General features: G+C 51.1%; 1 protein-coding gene across 1 annotated transcript in view; it reads right to left on the reverse strand.

Annotated features, from left to right (window-relative positions):
* The window catches only part of LOC140482483 (1-phosphatidylinositol 4,5-bisphosphate phosphodiesterase delta-4-like), a 157,283-nt gene extending 144,103 nt beyond the window's left edge, over nt 1-13,180 (reverse strand). Inside the window, exons 1-2 of the mRNA XM_072580015.1 lie at nt 13,085-13,180; nt 5,639-5,698 (exon numbers count right to left, since the gene is read on the reverse strand). Of these exons, the coding sequence (XP_072436116.1) occupies nt 5,639-5,663 (25 nt within the window). The 5' untranslated portion in view covers nt 5,664-5,698; nt 13,085-13,180. The remainder of the gene's footprint in view (nt 1-5,638; nt 5,699-13,084) is intronic.
* Between the last annotated feature and the right edge of the window lie 514 nt (nt 13,181-13,694).

Genomic DNA, 13,694 nt, shown 5'->3' on the forward strand with positions numbered 1-13,694 from the left:
GGGGAAGTAGGGGTTTGGGGATGTTGGGGTTTAGGGATATTGGGATTTGGGAATGTGTGTGTTTTGGAGTTTGTGTGTTTGGGGATGTGGGGTGTTTGGGGATGTGGGGGTTTGGGGATGTGGGGTTTGGGAATGTTGGTGTTTGGGAATTTGGGTGTTTTGGGATTTGGCGTCTTTGGGGAAGTGGGGGTTTGGGGATATGGAGGTTTGGGAATGTGGGTGTTTCGGAATTTGGGTGTTTAGGGATGTGGGGGTTTGGGGACGTGGGGTGTTTAGGGATGTGGATGTTTGGGGATGTGGGGTGTTTGGGGAATGTGGGTATTTTGGGGATGTTGGTGTTTGGGGATGTTGGTGTTTGGGGATGTTGGTGTTTGGGGATGTGGAGTGTTTGGGGATGTGGGTGTTTGGGAATGTGGGGGGTTGGGGATGTAGGGGTATGGTGATGTGGGGGGTTGGGGATATGGGGTGTTTAGGGATGTGGGTGTTTGGGGATGTGAGGTGTTTGGGGATGTGGGGGTTTGGGGATGTGGGGTTTAGGAATGTTGGTGTTTGGGATGTTGGGTGTTTTGGGATTTGGTGTGTTTGGGGAAGTGGGGGTTTGGGGATGTGGGGGGTTGGGGATATGGGGGTTTGGGAATGTGGGTGTTTCGGAATGTGGGTGTTTTGGGATTTGGGGTGTTTTGGGAAGTGGGGGTTTGTGGATGTGGGGGTTTGGGGATATGGAGGTTTGGGAATGTGGGTATTTCGGAATTTGGGTGTTTAGGGATGTGGGGGTTTGGGGACGTGGGGTGTTTGGGGATGTGGGGATTTTGAGGATGTTGGTGTTTGGGGATGTGGAGTGTTTGGGGATGTGGGTGTTTGGGGATGTGTGGTGTTGGGGATGTAGGGGTATGGTGATGTGGGGGGTTGGGGATATGGGGTGTTTAGGGATGTGGGTGTTTGGGGATGTGGGGTGTTTGGGGATGTGGGGACTTTGGGGATGTTGGTGTTTGGGGATGTGGAGTGTTTAGGGATGTGGGGGTTTGGGGACGTGGGGTGCTTAGGGATGTGGGTGTTTGGGGATGTGGGGTGTTTGGGGATGTGGGGATTTTGGGGATGTTGGTGTTTGGGGATGTGGAGTGTTTAGGGATGTGGGGGTTTGGGGACGTGGGGTGTTTAGGGATGTGGGTGTTTGGGGATGTGGGGTGTTTGGGGATGTGGGGATTTTGGGGATTTTGGTGTTTGGGGATGTGGAGTGTTTGGGGATGTGGGTGTTTGGGGATGTGAGGGTTTGGGAATGTGGGGGGTTGGGGATGTAGGGGTATGGTGATGTGGGGGTTTGGGGATATGGGGGTGCGGAGATTTGGGGGTTTGGGGATGTGGGAATTTGGGAATGTTGGGGTTTGGGGATATAGGGGTTTGGTGATGTGGGGGTTTGGGTATATTGGATTTTGGGGATGTGGGGGGTTTGGGGAAGTAGGGGTTTGGGGATGTTGGGGTTTAGGGAAATTGGGATTTGGGAATGTGCGTGTTTTGGAGTTTGTGTGTTTGGGGATGTGGGGTGTTTGGGGATGTGGGGGTTTGGGGATGTGGGGTTTGGGAATGTTGGTGTTTGGGAATTTGGGTGTTTTGGGATTTGGGGTGTTTGGGGAAGTGGGGGTTTGGGGATGTGGGGGGTTGGGGATATGGGGGTTTGGGAATGTGGGTGTTTCGGAATTTGGGTGTTTAGGGATGTGGGGGTTTGGGGACGTGGGGTGTTTAGGGATGTGGGTGTTTGGGGATGTGGGGTGTTTGGGGATGTGGGGATTTTGGGGATGTTGCTGTTTGTTGATGTGGAGTGTTTGGGGATGTGGGTGTTTGGGGAAGTGGGGGTTTGGGGATGTAGGCGTTTGGGGATGTAGGGGTATGGTGATGTGGGGGTTTGGGGATATGGGGGTTTGGGGATATAGGGGTTTGGCGATGTGGGGGTTTGGGGATATAGGGGTTTGGTGATGTGGGGGTTTGGGTATACTGGGTTTTGGGGATATGGGGATTTGGGAATATGGGTGTTTTGGAGTTTGTGTGTTTGGGGATGTGGGGGTTTGGGGATGTGGGGTTTGGGGAAGTGGGGGATTTAGGGATGTGGGTGTTTGGGGATGTGGGGTGTTTGGGGATGTGGGGATTTTGGGGATGTTGGTGTTTGGGGATGTGGAGTGTTTAGGGATGTGGGGTGTTTGGGGATGTGGAGGTTTGGTGTTGTGGGTGTTTGGGGTGTGGGGGTTTGGGGATGTTAGTGTTTGGGAATGTGGGGTGTTTGGGGATGTGTATGTTTGGGAATGTGGGTGTTTGGGGATGTGGGGTTTTGGGGTTGTAGGGGTTTGATGATGTGGGGGTTTGGGGATATGGGGGGGTTCGGGGATTTGGGAGTTTGTGGATGTTGGAGTTTGTGGATGTTGGGGTTTGGGGATGTAGGGGTTTGGGGATGTGGGGGTTTGGGGATGTAGGGGTTCGGTGATGTGGGGGTTTGGGGATTTGGGGGGATTGGGGATGTTGGTGTTTGGGGATATGGGGGTTTGGGATTCTGGCTGTTTCGGAATTTGTGTGTTTGTGGGTGTGGTGTGTTTGGGGATGTGGAGGTTTGGGGAGGTGGGGGTTTGGGGATGTTGGGGTTTGGGAATCTGGGGGTTTGGGATGTGGGTGTTTGGGGATCTGGGGTGTTTGGGAATGTGGTGTGCTTGGGGATGTGGGGTGTTTGGGGTTGTGGGGGTTTGGTGATGTGTGGGTGTGGGGATGGAGGGGTATGGTGATGTGTGGGTTTGGGGATATGGGGGGTTCGGGGATTTGGGGGTTTGGGGATGTGGGAGTTTGGGGATGTTGGGGTTTGGTGATTTAGGGGTTTGGGGATGTGGGGTGTTTGGGGATGTAGAGGTTTGGTGAGGTGGGGGTTTGGGTATATTGGGTTTTGGGGATGTGGGGGGTTTGGGGAAGTAGGGGTTTGGGGATGTGGGGTTTGGGAATGTTGGTGTTTGGGAATTTGGGTGTTTTGGGATTTGGCGTGTTTGGGGAAGTGGGGGTTTGGGGATGTGGGGGGTTTGGGGAAGTAGGGGTTTGGGGATGTTGGGGTTTAGGGATATTGGGATTTAGGAATGTGTGTGTTTCGGAGTTTGTGTGTTTGGGGATGTGGGGTGTTTGGGGATGTGGGGGTTTGGGGATGTGGGGTTTGGGAATGTTGGTGTTTGGGAATTTGGGTGTTTTGGGATTTGGCGTGTTTGGGGAAGTGGGGGTTTGGGGATGTGGGGGGTTGGGGATATGGGGGTTTGGGAATGTGGGTGTTTCAGAATTTGGGTGTTTTGGGATTTGGGGTGTTTGGGGAAGTGGGGTTTTGTGGATGTGGGGGTTTGGGGATATGGAGGTTTGGGAATGTGGGTGTTTCGGAATTTGGGTGTTTAGGGATGTGGGGGTTTGGGGACATGGGGTGTTTAGGGATGTGGGTGTTTGGGGATGTAGGGTGTTTGGGGATGTGGGGATTTTGGGGATGTTGGTGTTTGGGGATGTGGAGTGTTTGGGGATGTGGGTGTTTGGGGATGTGGGGGTTTGGGGATGTGGGGGGTTGGGGATGTAGGGGTATGGTGATGTGGGGGGTTGGGGATATGGGTGTTTAGGGATGTGGGTGTTTGGGGATGTGGGGTGTTTGGGGATGTGGGGATTTTGGGGATGTTGGTGTTTGGGGATGTGGAGTGTTTAGGGATGTGGGGGTTTGGGGACGTGGGGTGTTTAGGGATGTGGGTGTTTGGGGACGTGGGGTGTTTGGGGATGTGGGGATTTTGGGGATGTTGGTGTTTGGGGATGTGGAGTGTTTAGAGATGTGGGGGTTTGGGGACGTGGGGTGTTTAGGGATGTGGGTGTTTGGGGATGTGGGGTGTTTGGGGATTTGGGGATTTTGGGGATGTTGGTGTTTGGGGATGTGGAGTGTTTGGGGATGTGGGGTTTTGGGGATGTAGGGGTTTGATGATGTGGGGGTTTGGGGATATGGGGGGGTTCGGGGATTTGGGAGTTTGTGGATGTTGGAGTTTGTGGATGTTGGGGTTTGGGGATGTGGGGGTTTGGGGATGTAGGGGTTCGGTGATGTGGGGGTTTGGGGATATGGGGGGGTTTGGGGATGTTGGTGTTTGGGGATGTGGGGTGTTCGGGGAAACGGGGGTTTGAGGATGTGGGGGTTTTGGGATATGGGGGTTTGGGAATGTGGGTGTTTTGAAATTTGTATGTTTGGGGATGTGAGGTGTTTGGGGATGTGGAGGTTTGGGGAGGTGGGAGTTTGGGGATGTTGGGGTTTGGGGATCTGGGGGTTTGGGATGTGGGGGGTTTGGGGATGTGGGGGTTTGGGGATGTGGGGGTGTGGGGATGTAGAGGTATGGTGATGTGTGGGTTTGGGGAAATGGGGGGTTCGGGGATTTTGGGTTTTGGGGATGTGGGAGTTTGGGGATTTTGGGGTTTGGGGTTTTAGGGGTTTGGGGATGTGGGGTGTTTGGGGATGTAGAGGTTTGGTGATGTGGGGGTTTGGGGATATGGGGGGTTTGGGGATGTGGGGGGTTTGGGGATGTTGGTGTTTAGGGATATGGGGATTTGGGAATGTGGGTGTTTCGGAATTTGGGTGTTTGGGGACGTGGGGTATTTGGGGATGTGGGGGTTTGGGGAAGTGGGGGTTTGGGGAAGTGGGGGGTTTAGGGATGTGGGGTTTGGGGATGTGGGTGTTTGGGAATTTGTGTGTTTGGGGATGTGGGGTGTTTGGGGATGTGTGGGTTTGGTGATGTGGGGTTTTGTGGATGTGGGTGTTTGGGGATGTTGGGGTTTGGGGATGTGGGGGTTTGGTGATGTGGGGGTTTGGGGATATGGGCGGTTTGGGGATTTGGGAGTTTGGGGATGTGGGAGTTTGGGGATGTTGGAGTTTGGGGATGTTGGGGTTTGGAGATGTTGGGGTTTGGGGATATAGGGGTTTGGCAATGTTGCGGTTTGGGGACGTGGAGGTTTGGTGATATGGGGGGTTTGAGAATTTTGGGGTGTAGGGATATGGGGGTTTGGGAATATGGGAGTTTGGGGATGTTGGGGTTTATGGATATGGAGTTTTGGTGATGTGGGGTTTGGTGATTTGTGGGTTTGGGGATTTGGGGGTTTGGGGATGTGGGGGGTTTGTGGATGTGGGGGGTTTGGGGATATGGGGAGATTGGGGATATGGGGGGATTGGGGATATTGGGGCTTTGGGATATGGGTGTTTGGGATGTGGGAATTTGGTGATGTGGGGGTTTGGGGATATGGGGTTTTGGGGATGTGGGGGTTTGGGGATGTGGGGGTTTGGGGCTGTGGGGTGTTTGGGGATGTTGGGGTTTGGGAATATGGGGGGTTTGGGGATATGGCGGTTTGGGGATATGGGGGGTTTGGGGATGTGGGCGTTTGGTGATGTGGGAGTTTGGGATGTGGGGGTTGGGGGATATGGGGTGTTTGGGTATGTGGGGGTTTGGGGATGTGGGGTGTTTGGGGATGTGGGGGTTTTGGGGATGTGGGGGGTTTGGGGACATGGGGTGTCAATGCCCTGTCACTGTCCCACCCTCTCCCCTACCACACCCATTTACACACCGCTGAACCTCACCGTGTTGCCATGGTTACTGCCCGAGTGAATACTTACGCACACTGGGCCTGAGTGAGGCCATTGGCACGGAGACACACTGCTGGACCACTGCACAATCTGCTAAAATAAACAAGATTATGAAAAGCTGAACATTTCCCCAAAACAACAAATTGTTAATCACTGAATTATGGAGCATTAAAGGAGGTCACATGTCCCTGGTGGCTGCACTCCCTCCTTGTTCCATAATACTCTTCCTCCAGCCTCATTTTCCAGCATCAAATGTTTACTCTTGCCTCTCTCTTACATTTCAGATACCGAACAGAATTCGAGCATCCTCCCACAGTCCAAAGATGTGCAGGCCAGGTGAATTGGCCATGCTAAATTGTCCCTAGCGTTAGGTAAGGGGTAAATGTAGGGGTATGGGTGGGTTGCGCTTCGGCGGGTCGGTGTGGACTTGTTGGGCCGAAGGGCCTGTTTCCACACTGTAATGTAATCTAATCAAAACCTTCTTTTCTATTACTAGCTAGCTGACTCTCGCATTTCACCTCCTCCCCCTTTATTTCTCTTTCTGTGATCCGATGGTTTCTAAAGGCTTCTCAATCCTCTATTGGGCAGCACTCTGCCTTACACTAATGCCTCATAGTGCCAGGGACCCAGATACGCTTCCACCCTCGGGCAACTGTACAGGACGTTGGTTAGGCCACTTTTGGAATATTGCTTGCAATTCTGGTCTCCCTGCGGTAGGGAGGATATTGTGAAACTTGAAAGGGTTCAGAAACGAGTTCCAGGGACGTTGCCAGGGTTGGAGGGTTTGAGCTATAGGGAGAGGCTGAACAGGCTGGGGCTGTTTTCCCTGGAGCGTCAGAGGCTGAGGGGTGACCTTATAGAGGTTTACAAAATCATGAGGGGATTGGATAGGATAGACAAAGTCTTTTCCCTGGGGTTGGGGAGTCCAGAACTAGAGGGCATAGGTTTAGGGAAAGAGGGGAAAGATATAAAAGAGACCTAAGGGGCAACCTTTTCATACAGAGGGTGGTACGTGTATGGAATGAGCTGCCAGAGGAAGTGGTGGAGGCTGGTATAATGGGACTAGATTAATTTAGGATATCTGGTTGGCATGAACAAGTTAGATCGAAGGGTCTGTTTTTCATGCTGTACATCTCTATGACTCTATGGAAGGTACTATCCAATAGGACTCACTCACTCCCACTGCTGGTTCCCACAGCCCCGCACATTTCTCGCTTTCCAGCAATTCTCCAATCTCCCCCTTTGGAACGTTTCTGTTGAATCTCCTTTCCGCGTCCCGTCAGGCAGCTCCTCCCACATCGCCAAGTTAAAATGTACGCTACATCTCTCCCTCTGCTGCCTCCCTCCAAAGATCTGTGTCCCTGCGGTTGGCGAGATGTTAGGAAGCACTTTGATACACAAAGGGGTGGGAGAGGTTTGGAACTCTGGTCCACAAACACCAGTGGATGCTGGATCAGTTGTTCATTTTAAATCTGAGGTAATTTTTTTTTCTGTTAAGCAAAGGTATTAGGGGATATGGGCCAAAGGCTGGTATATGGATCTAGGCCACAGATCAGCCATGATCTCATTGAATCGTGGAACAGGCTGGAGGGGCTGAATGGCCTTATGTTCCTGTTACTGTCCTGTCATTGGAATCATGTTTCTCCTTCATTAATCAAAACTGTTGTATAATTTTGAACACCCGGAAGCACAGCATCTCCAGCTCCCACCTCATTTGCTGGATTCCCCCATCCCTCATCCCATTCTGGTAAATCTCCCTCCGCACCCTCTCAGAACCTGCATTTTGAGAGCACCTTGCACGTCCTCAGGACAGAGATCCCAAACAGCTTCACAGCCAATGACAACCTTGTCAATCACAGTCACTCTTCGACCCCTTGTGCACAGGAAGATCCCACAGACCAGTGAGGCAGTAAACAGCCAGGGAGCTGCTGCGGTGATGCTGGTGGAGGGATCGATGTTGGTGAGGGCACCGGGGAAGACCTGCCTGCCTTCATTCCAACATAGCTTTGGGATCTCCTCTTCGTACCCGAGAGACCAGGTGATGTTCCTGTGAGGCCTCAGTACCCCTGACAGTGCTGCACTCTCTCACCAGTCCGTGGTCAACATTCTGGGCAGGATATCCCAAATTGATACACTCCCAGTGAGGAAGGACGAACTGGTTTCTTCCTTTATCCACCTTCTCCACCTGCTGGGGCCTAACAAGGTTCAGTTACAAAGGATCCCTCCCTTCTCAATACCTTTCTCCCAGAGCCACACAAACACCTGCTCTACATGGTGATGGTAGCACCCTGGAATTATCTCTGGCATCATCTGGAGATCCAGGTAAGGTGCCTGGAATCTGGGCATGAATCACACCACGGCAGATGGTGGAATTCAGATTTGATGAAAATCTGGAATTGAGAGTCTAACGATGACCATGAATCCATTGGTGATTGTCGGAAAATTCCATCTGGGTCACTAATACCCTTTCAGGAAAGAATCTGCCATTCTTACCTGGTCTGGCCTACATGTGACTCCAGACCCACAGCAATGTGGGTGACTCTTTGCTGCCCTCTGGGTAATTAGGGATGGGCAATAAATACTGGCCCAGCCCTCATCCTGTGAATGAATATTAAAAAATCAGGCGGCACGGTGGCTCAGTGGTTAGCACTGTTCCCTCACAGGACCAGGGTCCCAGGTTCAATTCCAGCCTCAGGCGACTGTCTGTGTGGAGTTTGCACGTTCTCCCCGTGTCTGCGTGGGTTTCCTCCGGGTGCTCCGGTTTCCTCCCACAGTCCAAAGATGTGCAGGTCAGGTGAATTGGCCATGGGAAATTGCCCATAGTGTAACTGCATTAGTTAGAGGGAAATGGGTTTGGGTGTGTTACTCTTTGGAGGGTTGGTGTGGACTTGTTGGGCTGAAGGGCCTGTTTCCACTCTGTAGGAAATCTAATCTAGACAACACACTGGTAATGCAGACAAGTGTGTCAGAGCCAGTCTACACAAAGCAACTGGGGGGAGGGTTGCAGTTGGTCTATAAGCTTTTTTAATTCATCCCAGAAGGGAAAACATTAATAATTCTGCAGGAGATGACTTAATGTATTCACTCTTGGGGCATTGACACTGCTGCCTGGGCCAGTATTTATTTCCCTTGTTTACTTTCCCCTTGAGAAGGTGGGGGTGAACTGCCTTCTTGAATCACTGTAGTCCATGTGCTGTGGGTTGACCCACAATGCCCTTAGGGAGGGAATTCCAGGATTCTGACCCAGTGACACTGAAGGAACGGTGATATATTTCCAAGTCAGGATGGTGAGGGGCTCGGAGGGGAACTTGCAGGGGGTGGTGTTCCCTATATCTGCTGCCCTTGTCCTTCTAGATGGAAGTGGATGTGAGTTTGGAAGGTGCTGTCTGAGGATCTTTGGTGAATTTCTGCAGAGCATCTTATTGATGGTACACACTGCAGCTACTGAGTGTTGGTGGGGGAGGGAGTGGGTGTTTGTGGATGTGGTGCCAATCAAGCGGCTGCTTTGTCCTGGATGGTGTGGAGCTTCTGGAGCTGCCCCCATCCAGGGCAAGTGGGGAGGTATTCCATCACACTCCGGACTTGGACCTTGTAGATGGTGGACAGGCTTTGGGGAGATAGGAAGTAAATTATTTGCTGCAGGATTCCTAACCCCTGACCTGTTAGATTTAATTTACTTACAGTGTGGAAACAGGCCCTTCAGCCCAACAAGTCCACACAATCCTCAGAAGAGCAACCCACCCAGACCCGTTCCCCTACATTTACCCCTTCACCTAACACTACAGGCAATTTAGCATGGCCGATTCACCTGACCTGCACATCTTTGGACTGTGGGAGGAAACCAGAGCACCCAGAGGAAACCCACACAGACACGGGGAGAATGTGCAAACTCCACACAGTCAGTCGCCTGAGGCAGGGAATTAAACCCGGGTCTCTGGCGCTGTGAGGCAAACAGTGCTAACCACTGTGCCACTGTGCCACCTGTTCTTATATTTATAAGATGAGTCATAGCCTGGCATTTGTGTGGTGCGATTGTTACTTGCCACTTGTCAGCCCAAGCCTGGATATTGTTCAGTTCTTGTTGCATTTGAACATGGACTGCTTCGGTATCTGAGGAGTTGTGAATGGTGCCGAATATTGTGCAATAATTGTGAATATCCCACTTCTGACCTTATGATGGAGGGAAGGGTCATTGATGTGGCACAAAAACAGAACATAGAACATAACAGTGCAGTACAGGCCCTTGAGATGCAAATTTCAAAGAACTATGTTCACAATCTGGAACCTCATGGTCCGGCATTCCCCCCACTCACCATTACCATCAAGCTAGGGGATCACCCCTGGTTCAATGGATGGTGTCGGAGGGCATGCCAGGAGCTGCATCAGGGATACCTGAAGATGAGGTGCCAACCTGGTGAAGCCACCAAACAGGACTACTTGCCAAACAGCATAAGCAGCCAATGATAGACAGAACTAAGTGATCCCTCAACCAATGGATCAGATCTAAGCTCTGCAGTCCTGCCACATCCAGTTGTGAATGGTGGGTGGACAATTAAACAACTCACTGGAGGAAGAGGCTCTACAAACATCCCCATCCTCAATGATAGAAGAGCCCAGTGCATCAGGGCAAAAGATAAAGCGGAAGCTTTTGCAGTAATCTTCAGCTTCTGCAAAACCAGAGTGGATGATCCATCTCAACCTCCCCCAGCAGTCCCCAGCATCACAGATACCAGTCTTCAGCCAATTCAATTCACTCCACGTGATATCAAGAAACAGTTAGAGGCACTGGATACTGTAAAGGCTACGGACCCTGACAACACTCCAGCATTAGTACTGAAGACGTGTGCTCCAGAACTTGCCGCACCCCGAGCCAAGCTGTTCCAGTCCAGTTACAACACCGGCATCTACCCGACAATGTGGAAAATTGCCCAGGTATATCCTGTACAAGAAAAGCAGGACAAATCCAACTCAGCCAATTCCCGCCCCATCAGTCTATTCTCGATCCTCAGTAAAGTGATGGAAGGGGTCAGTAACAGTGTTATCAAGCAGCAACTGCTCAGCAATAACTTGCTCAGTGACGCCAAGTTTGGGTTCTGCCAGGGCCACTCATCTCCTGACCCCATTACAGCCTTGGGTCAAACATGGACAAAAGAGCTGAATTCCAGAGGAGTGGGAAGAGGGACAGTCCTTGACATCAAGGCTGCATTCGACCGAGTGTGGCATCAAGGAGCACTGGCTAAACTGGAATCAATGGGTATCAGGGGGCAAACTCTCCGCTGGTTAGAGTCATACCTGGCACAGAGGAAGATGGTTGTGGTTGTTGGAGGGTCAGTCATCTCAGCTCCAGGACATCTCTGCAGGAGTCCCTCAGGGGAGTGTCCGAGGCCCCAACCATCTTCAGCTGCTTCATCAATGATCTTCCCTCCATCATAAGGTCAGAAATAGGGATGGTCACCGATGATTGCATCATCTGCAGCATCATTAATGATTCCTCAGATACCGAAGCAGTCCATGTTCAAATGCAACAAGATCTGGACAATATCCAGGGTTGGGCTGACAAGTGGCAAGTAACACTCGCACCACACAAATGCCAGGCTATGACCAACACCAATAAGAGACAATCTAATCACCACCTGTTGACATTCGGTGGCTTTACCATCACTGAATCCCCCACTACCAACATCCTGGGGGTTACCACTGACCAGAAACTGAACTGGACTCACCACATAAACACAATGGCTACAACAGCAGGTCGGAAACGAGGAACACTGCGATGAGTAACTCACCTCCTGACTCCCCAAAGCCTCTACAAGGCCAAGTTCAGGAGTGTGATGGAATACTCCACTTGCCCTGGATGGGGGGCAGCTCCAACAACACTCAAGAAGCTCAACACCATCCAGGACAAAGCAGCCGCTTGATTGGGACCACATCCACAAACATCCAAACTCTCCAAAACCAACACTCAGTAGCAGCAGTGTGTACTATCTACAACATGAACTGTTGAAATTCACCAAATATCCTCAGGCAACACCTTCTAAACCCACATCCACTTCCATCTAGAAGGACAAGAGCAGCAGATCCATGGGAAACCACCCCCTGCAAGTTCCCCTCTAAGCCCCTCACCATCCTGATTTGGAAATATATCTCTGTTCCTTCAGTGTCACTGGGTCAGAATCCTGGAATTCCCTCCCTAAGGGTATTGTGGGTCTACCCACAGCACAAGGACTGCAGCGGTTCAAGAAGGCAGCTCACCCCCACCTTCTCAAGGGGCAACTAGGGATGGGGCAATAAATGCTGATCCAGTCAGCGATAGCCAAATCCCATGAGTGAATTAAAAGAAAATTCCATATTTTAAGTTCCGGAGTGTGAGAGGCAGGAGGCTGGAAGAACACAGTAAGCCAGGCAGCATCAGGAGGTGAAGAAACTGTCTTTCTGTAATCTTCCAGCCTCCTGCCTGTCCACTTTGGATTCCATCACCTGCAGCTTTTATGTCTCTAATGGAGTGTGAGAGGTAACAGTTTCTCTTCACTGGCAGTAATGCTGCCTGTATCGGTGACTCTCTATCCAGGACAGGAACCTTTTGGAAAGGAGGGGGATGTGGATTAACTCTTACAATGCTGCTCGGCAATGTGACTGTCCCTGGGTAGTGATGGATGCAGCAGTGCGGCTTGTTCTCTTGGTACTCTGCCCAAGTCATTAACTTATCGACAACATCCCCCCCACTAACTCCTTCTGCGTTACCCCTGGACAATATGCACACGCTGTACTGGATATTCTCAATGGACTCTCTTGGTAATTCATCATCAGGACAGGCCGATCTCTCCTGGACACACTTCAACATGTTCACAGGCAACAGGCCTCATCACCTCATTGCAAAGTGTCACCAACACTTGTTAGAAAGGACACAGATAGTGAACATCAGGGCACTCCCCCTACTCACATACCCACTCACACACACACTCACACTCGCGCGCACACTCAGACACACTCTCACACACACACACTCTCTCAGACACACTGAAATACACTGACACACAAACATTCGCACACACAGTCTCTCAGACACACACACTCCTCACTCCGCGAACACACTCAGACACACTCACACACTCTCTCAGACACACTGAAATACACCCTCACACTGACACACAAACACAGTCTCTCAGACACACACACACTCTCACTCGCAAACACACTCACACACAAACACACTCTCAGACACACTGAAATACACTGACACACAAACACACGCACACACTCTCTCAGACACACTGAAATACACTGACACACAAACACACGCACACACTCTCTCAGACACACACACACACACTCTCTCTCAGACATACACTCACACTTGTGCACCCACACACATACTCTGAAACACACTCTCACAGTGACACACTTTGATCCAGACTCTCACTCACAGAGCCTAGTGAATAATACATAGCAGACAGTAAAGACAGGCAGTGAACTCACCAGGGCAGTGTGCACTGCATTGAGAAAGGGAGTTGTCCTTCAAGATACTGGGAGTGGTTGCCGTGTATGTGCTGCATCCCTCTCAATCCTGTGTTGACCCTGCTGAGCTAACTGAAGAAAACTGATCAGCAGGGAGTCTGGGTCACTGCCTTAAAGCGATACTGTCAGCACTGACTTCTGCCAGGAGTCCGAGTGCAATAATAAGAACAAGTGCTAATCCTGCATTTTTAATGAGGTATATTCTACTCGGTTGCCAGAACCTGCATTGTGCATATTTAATTGAGAATTCTAGGATACCATTCAGCCCATCTTGGCTGTTCCAGCACTTTGAAGGATCTCTCCAGTTAGTTCCTCACCCTCTACTACATTCCCCCAATCCCTGCTATTCCCCCCAATCCCTGCTATTCCTCCACCCCCTGCTATTCCCCCACACCCTGCTATTCCCCCCCCCCCCCCCCCCCCCGACCCCCTGTCAATGGTTTCTTTTTGAATATTTCTCCAATTCCTTTTAGGAAGTTCTGATTAAATCTGTTCCAGCCCTCTTTCAGATCACAACACCTCACTGAGTAAAGAAGTGTTCTCATCTCCCTCTCTGGTTCTTCAGCAATTC

Source organism: Chiloscyllium punctatum, chromosome 10 (assembly GCF_047496795.1).
Source record: "Chiloscyllium punctatum isolate Juve2018m chromosome 10, sChiPun1.3, whole genome shotgun sequence".
Taxonomy (NCBI): domain Eukaryota; kingdom Metazoa; phylum Chordata; class Chondrichthyes; order Orectolobiformes; family Hemiscylliidae; genus Chiloscyllium; species Chiloscyllium punctatum.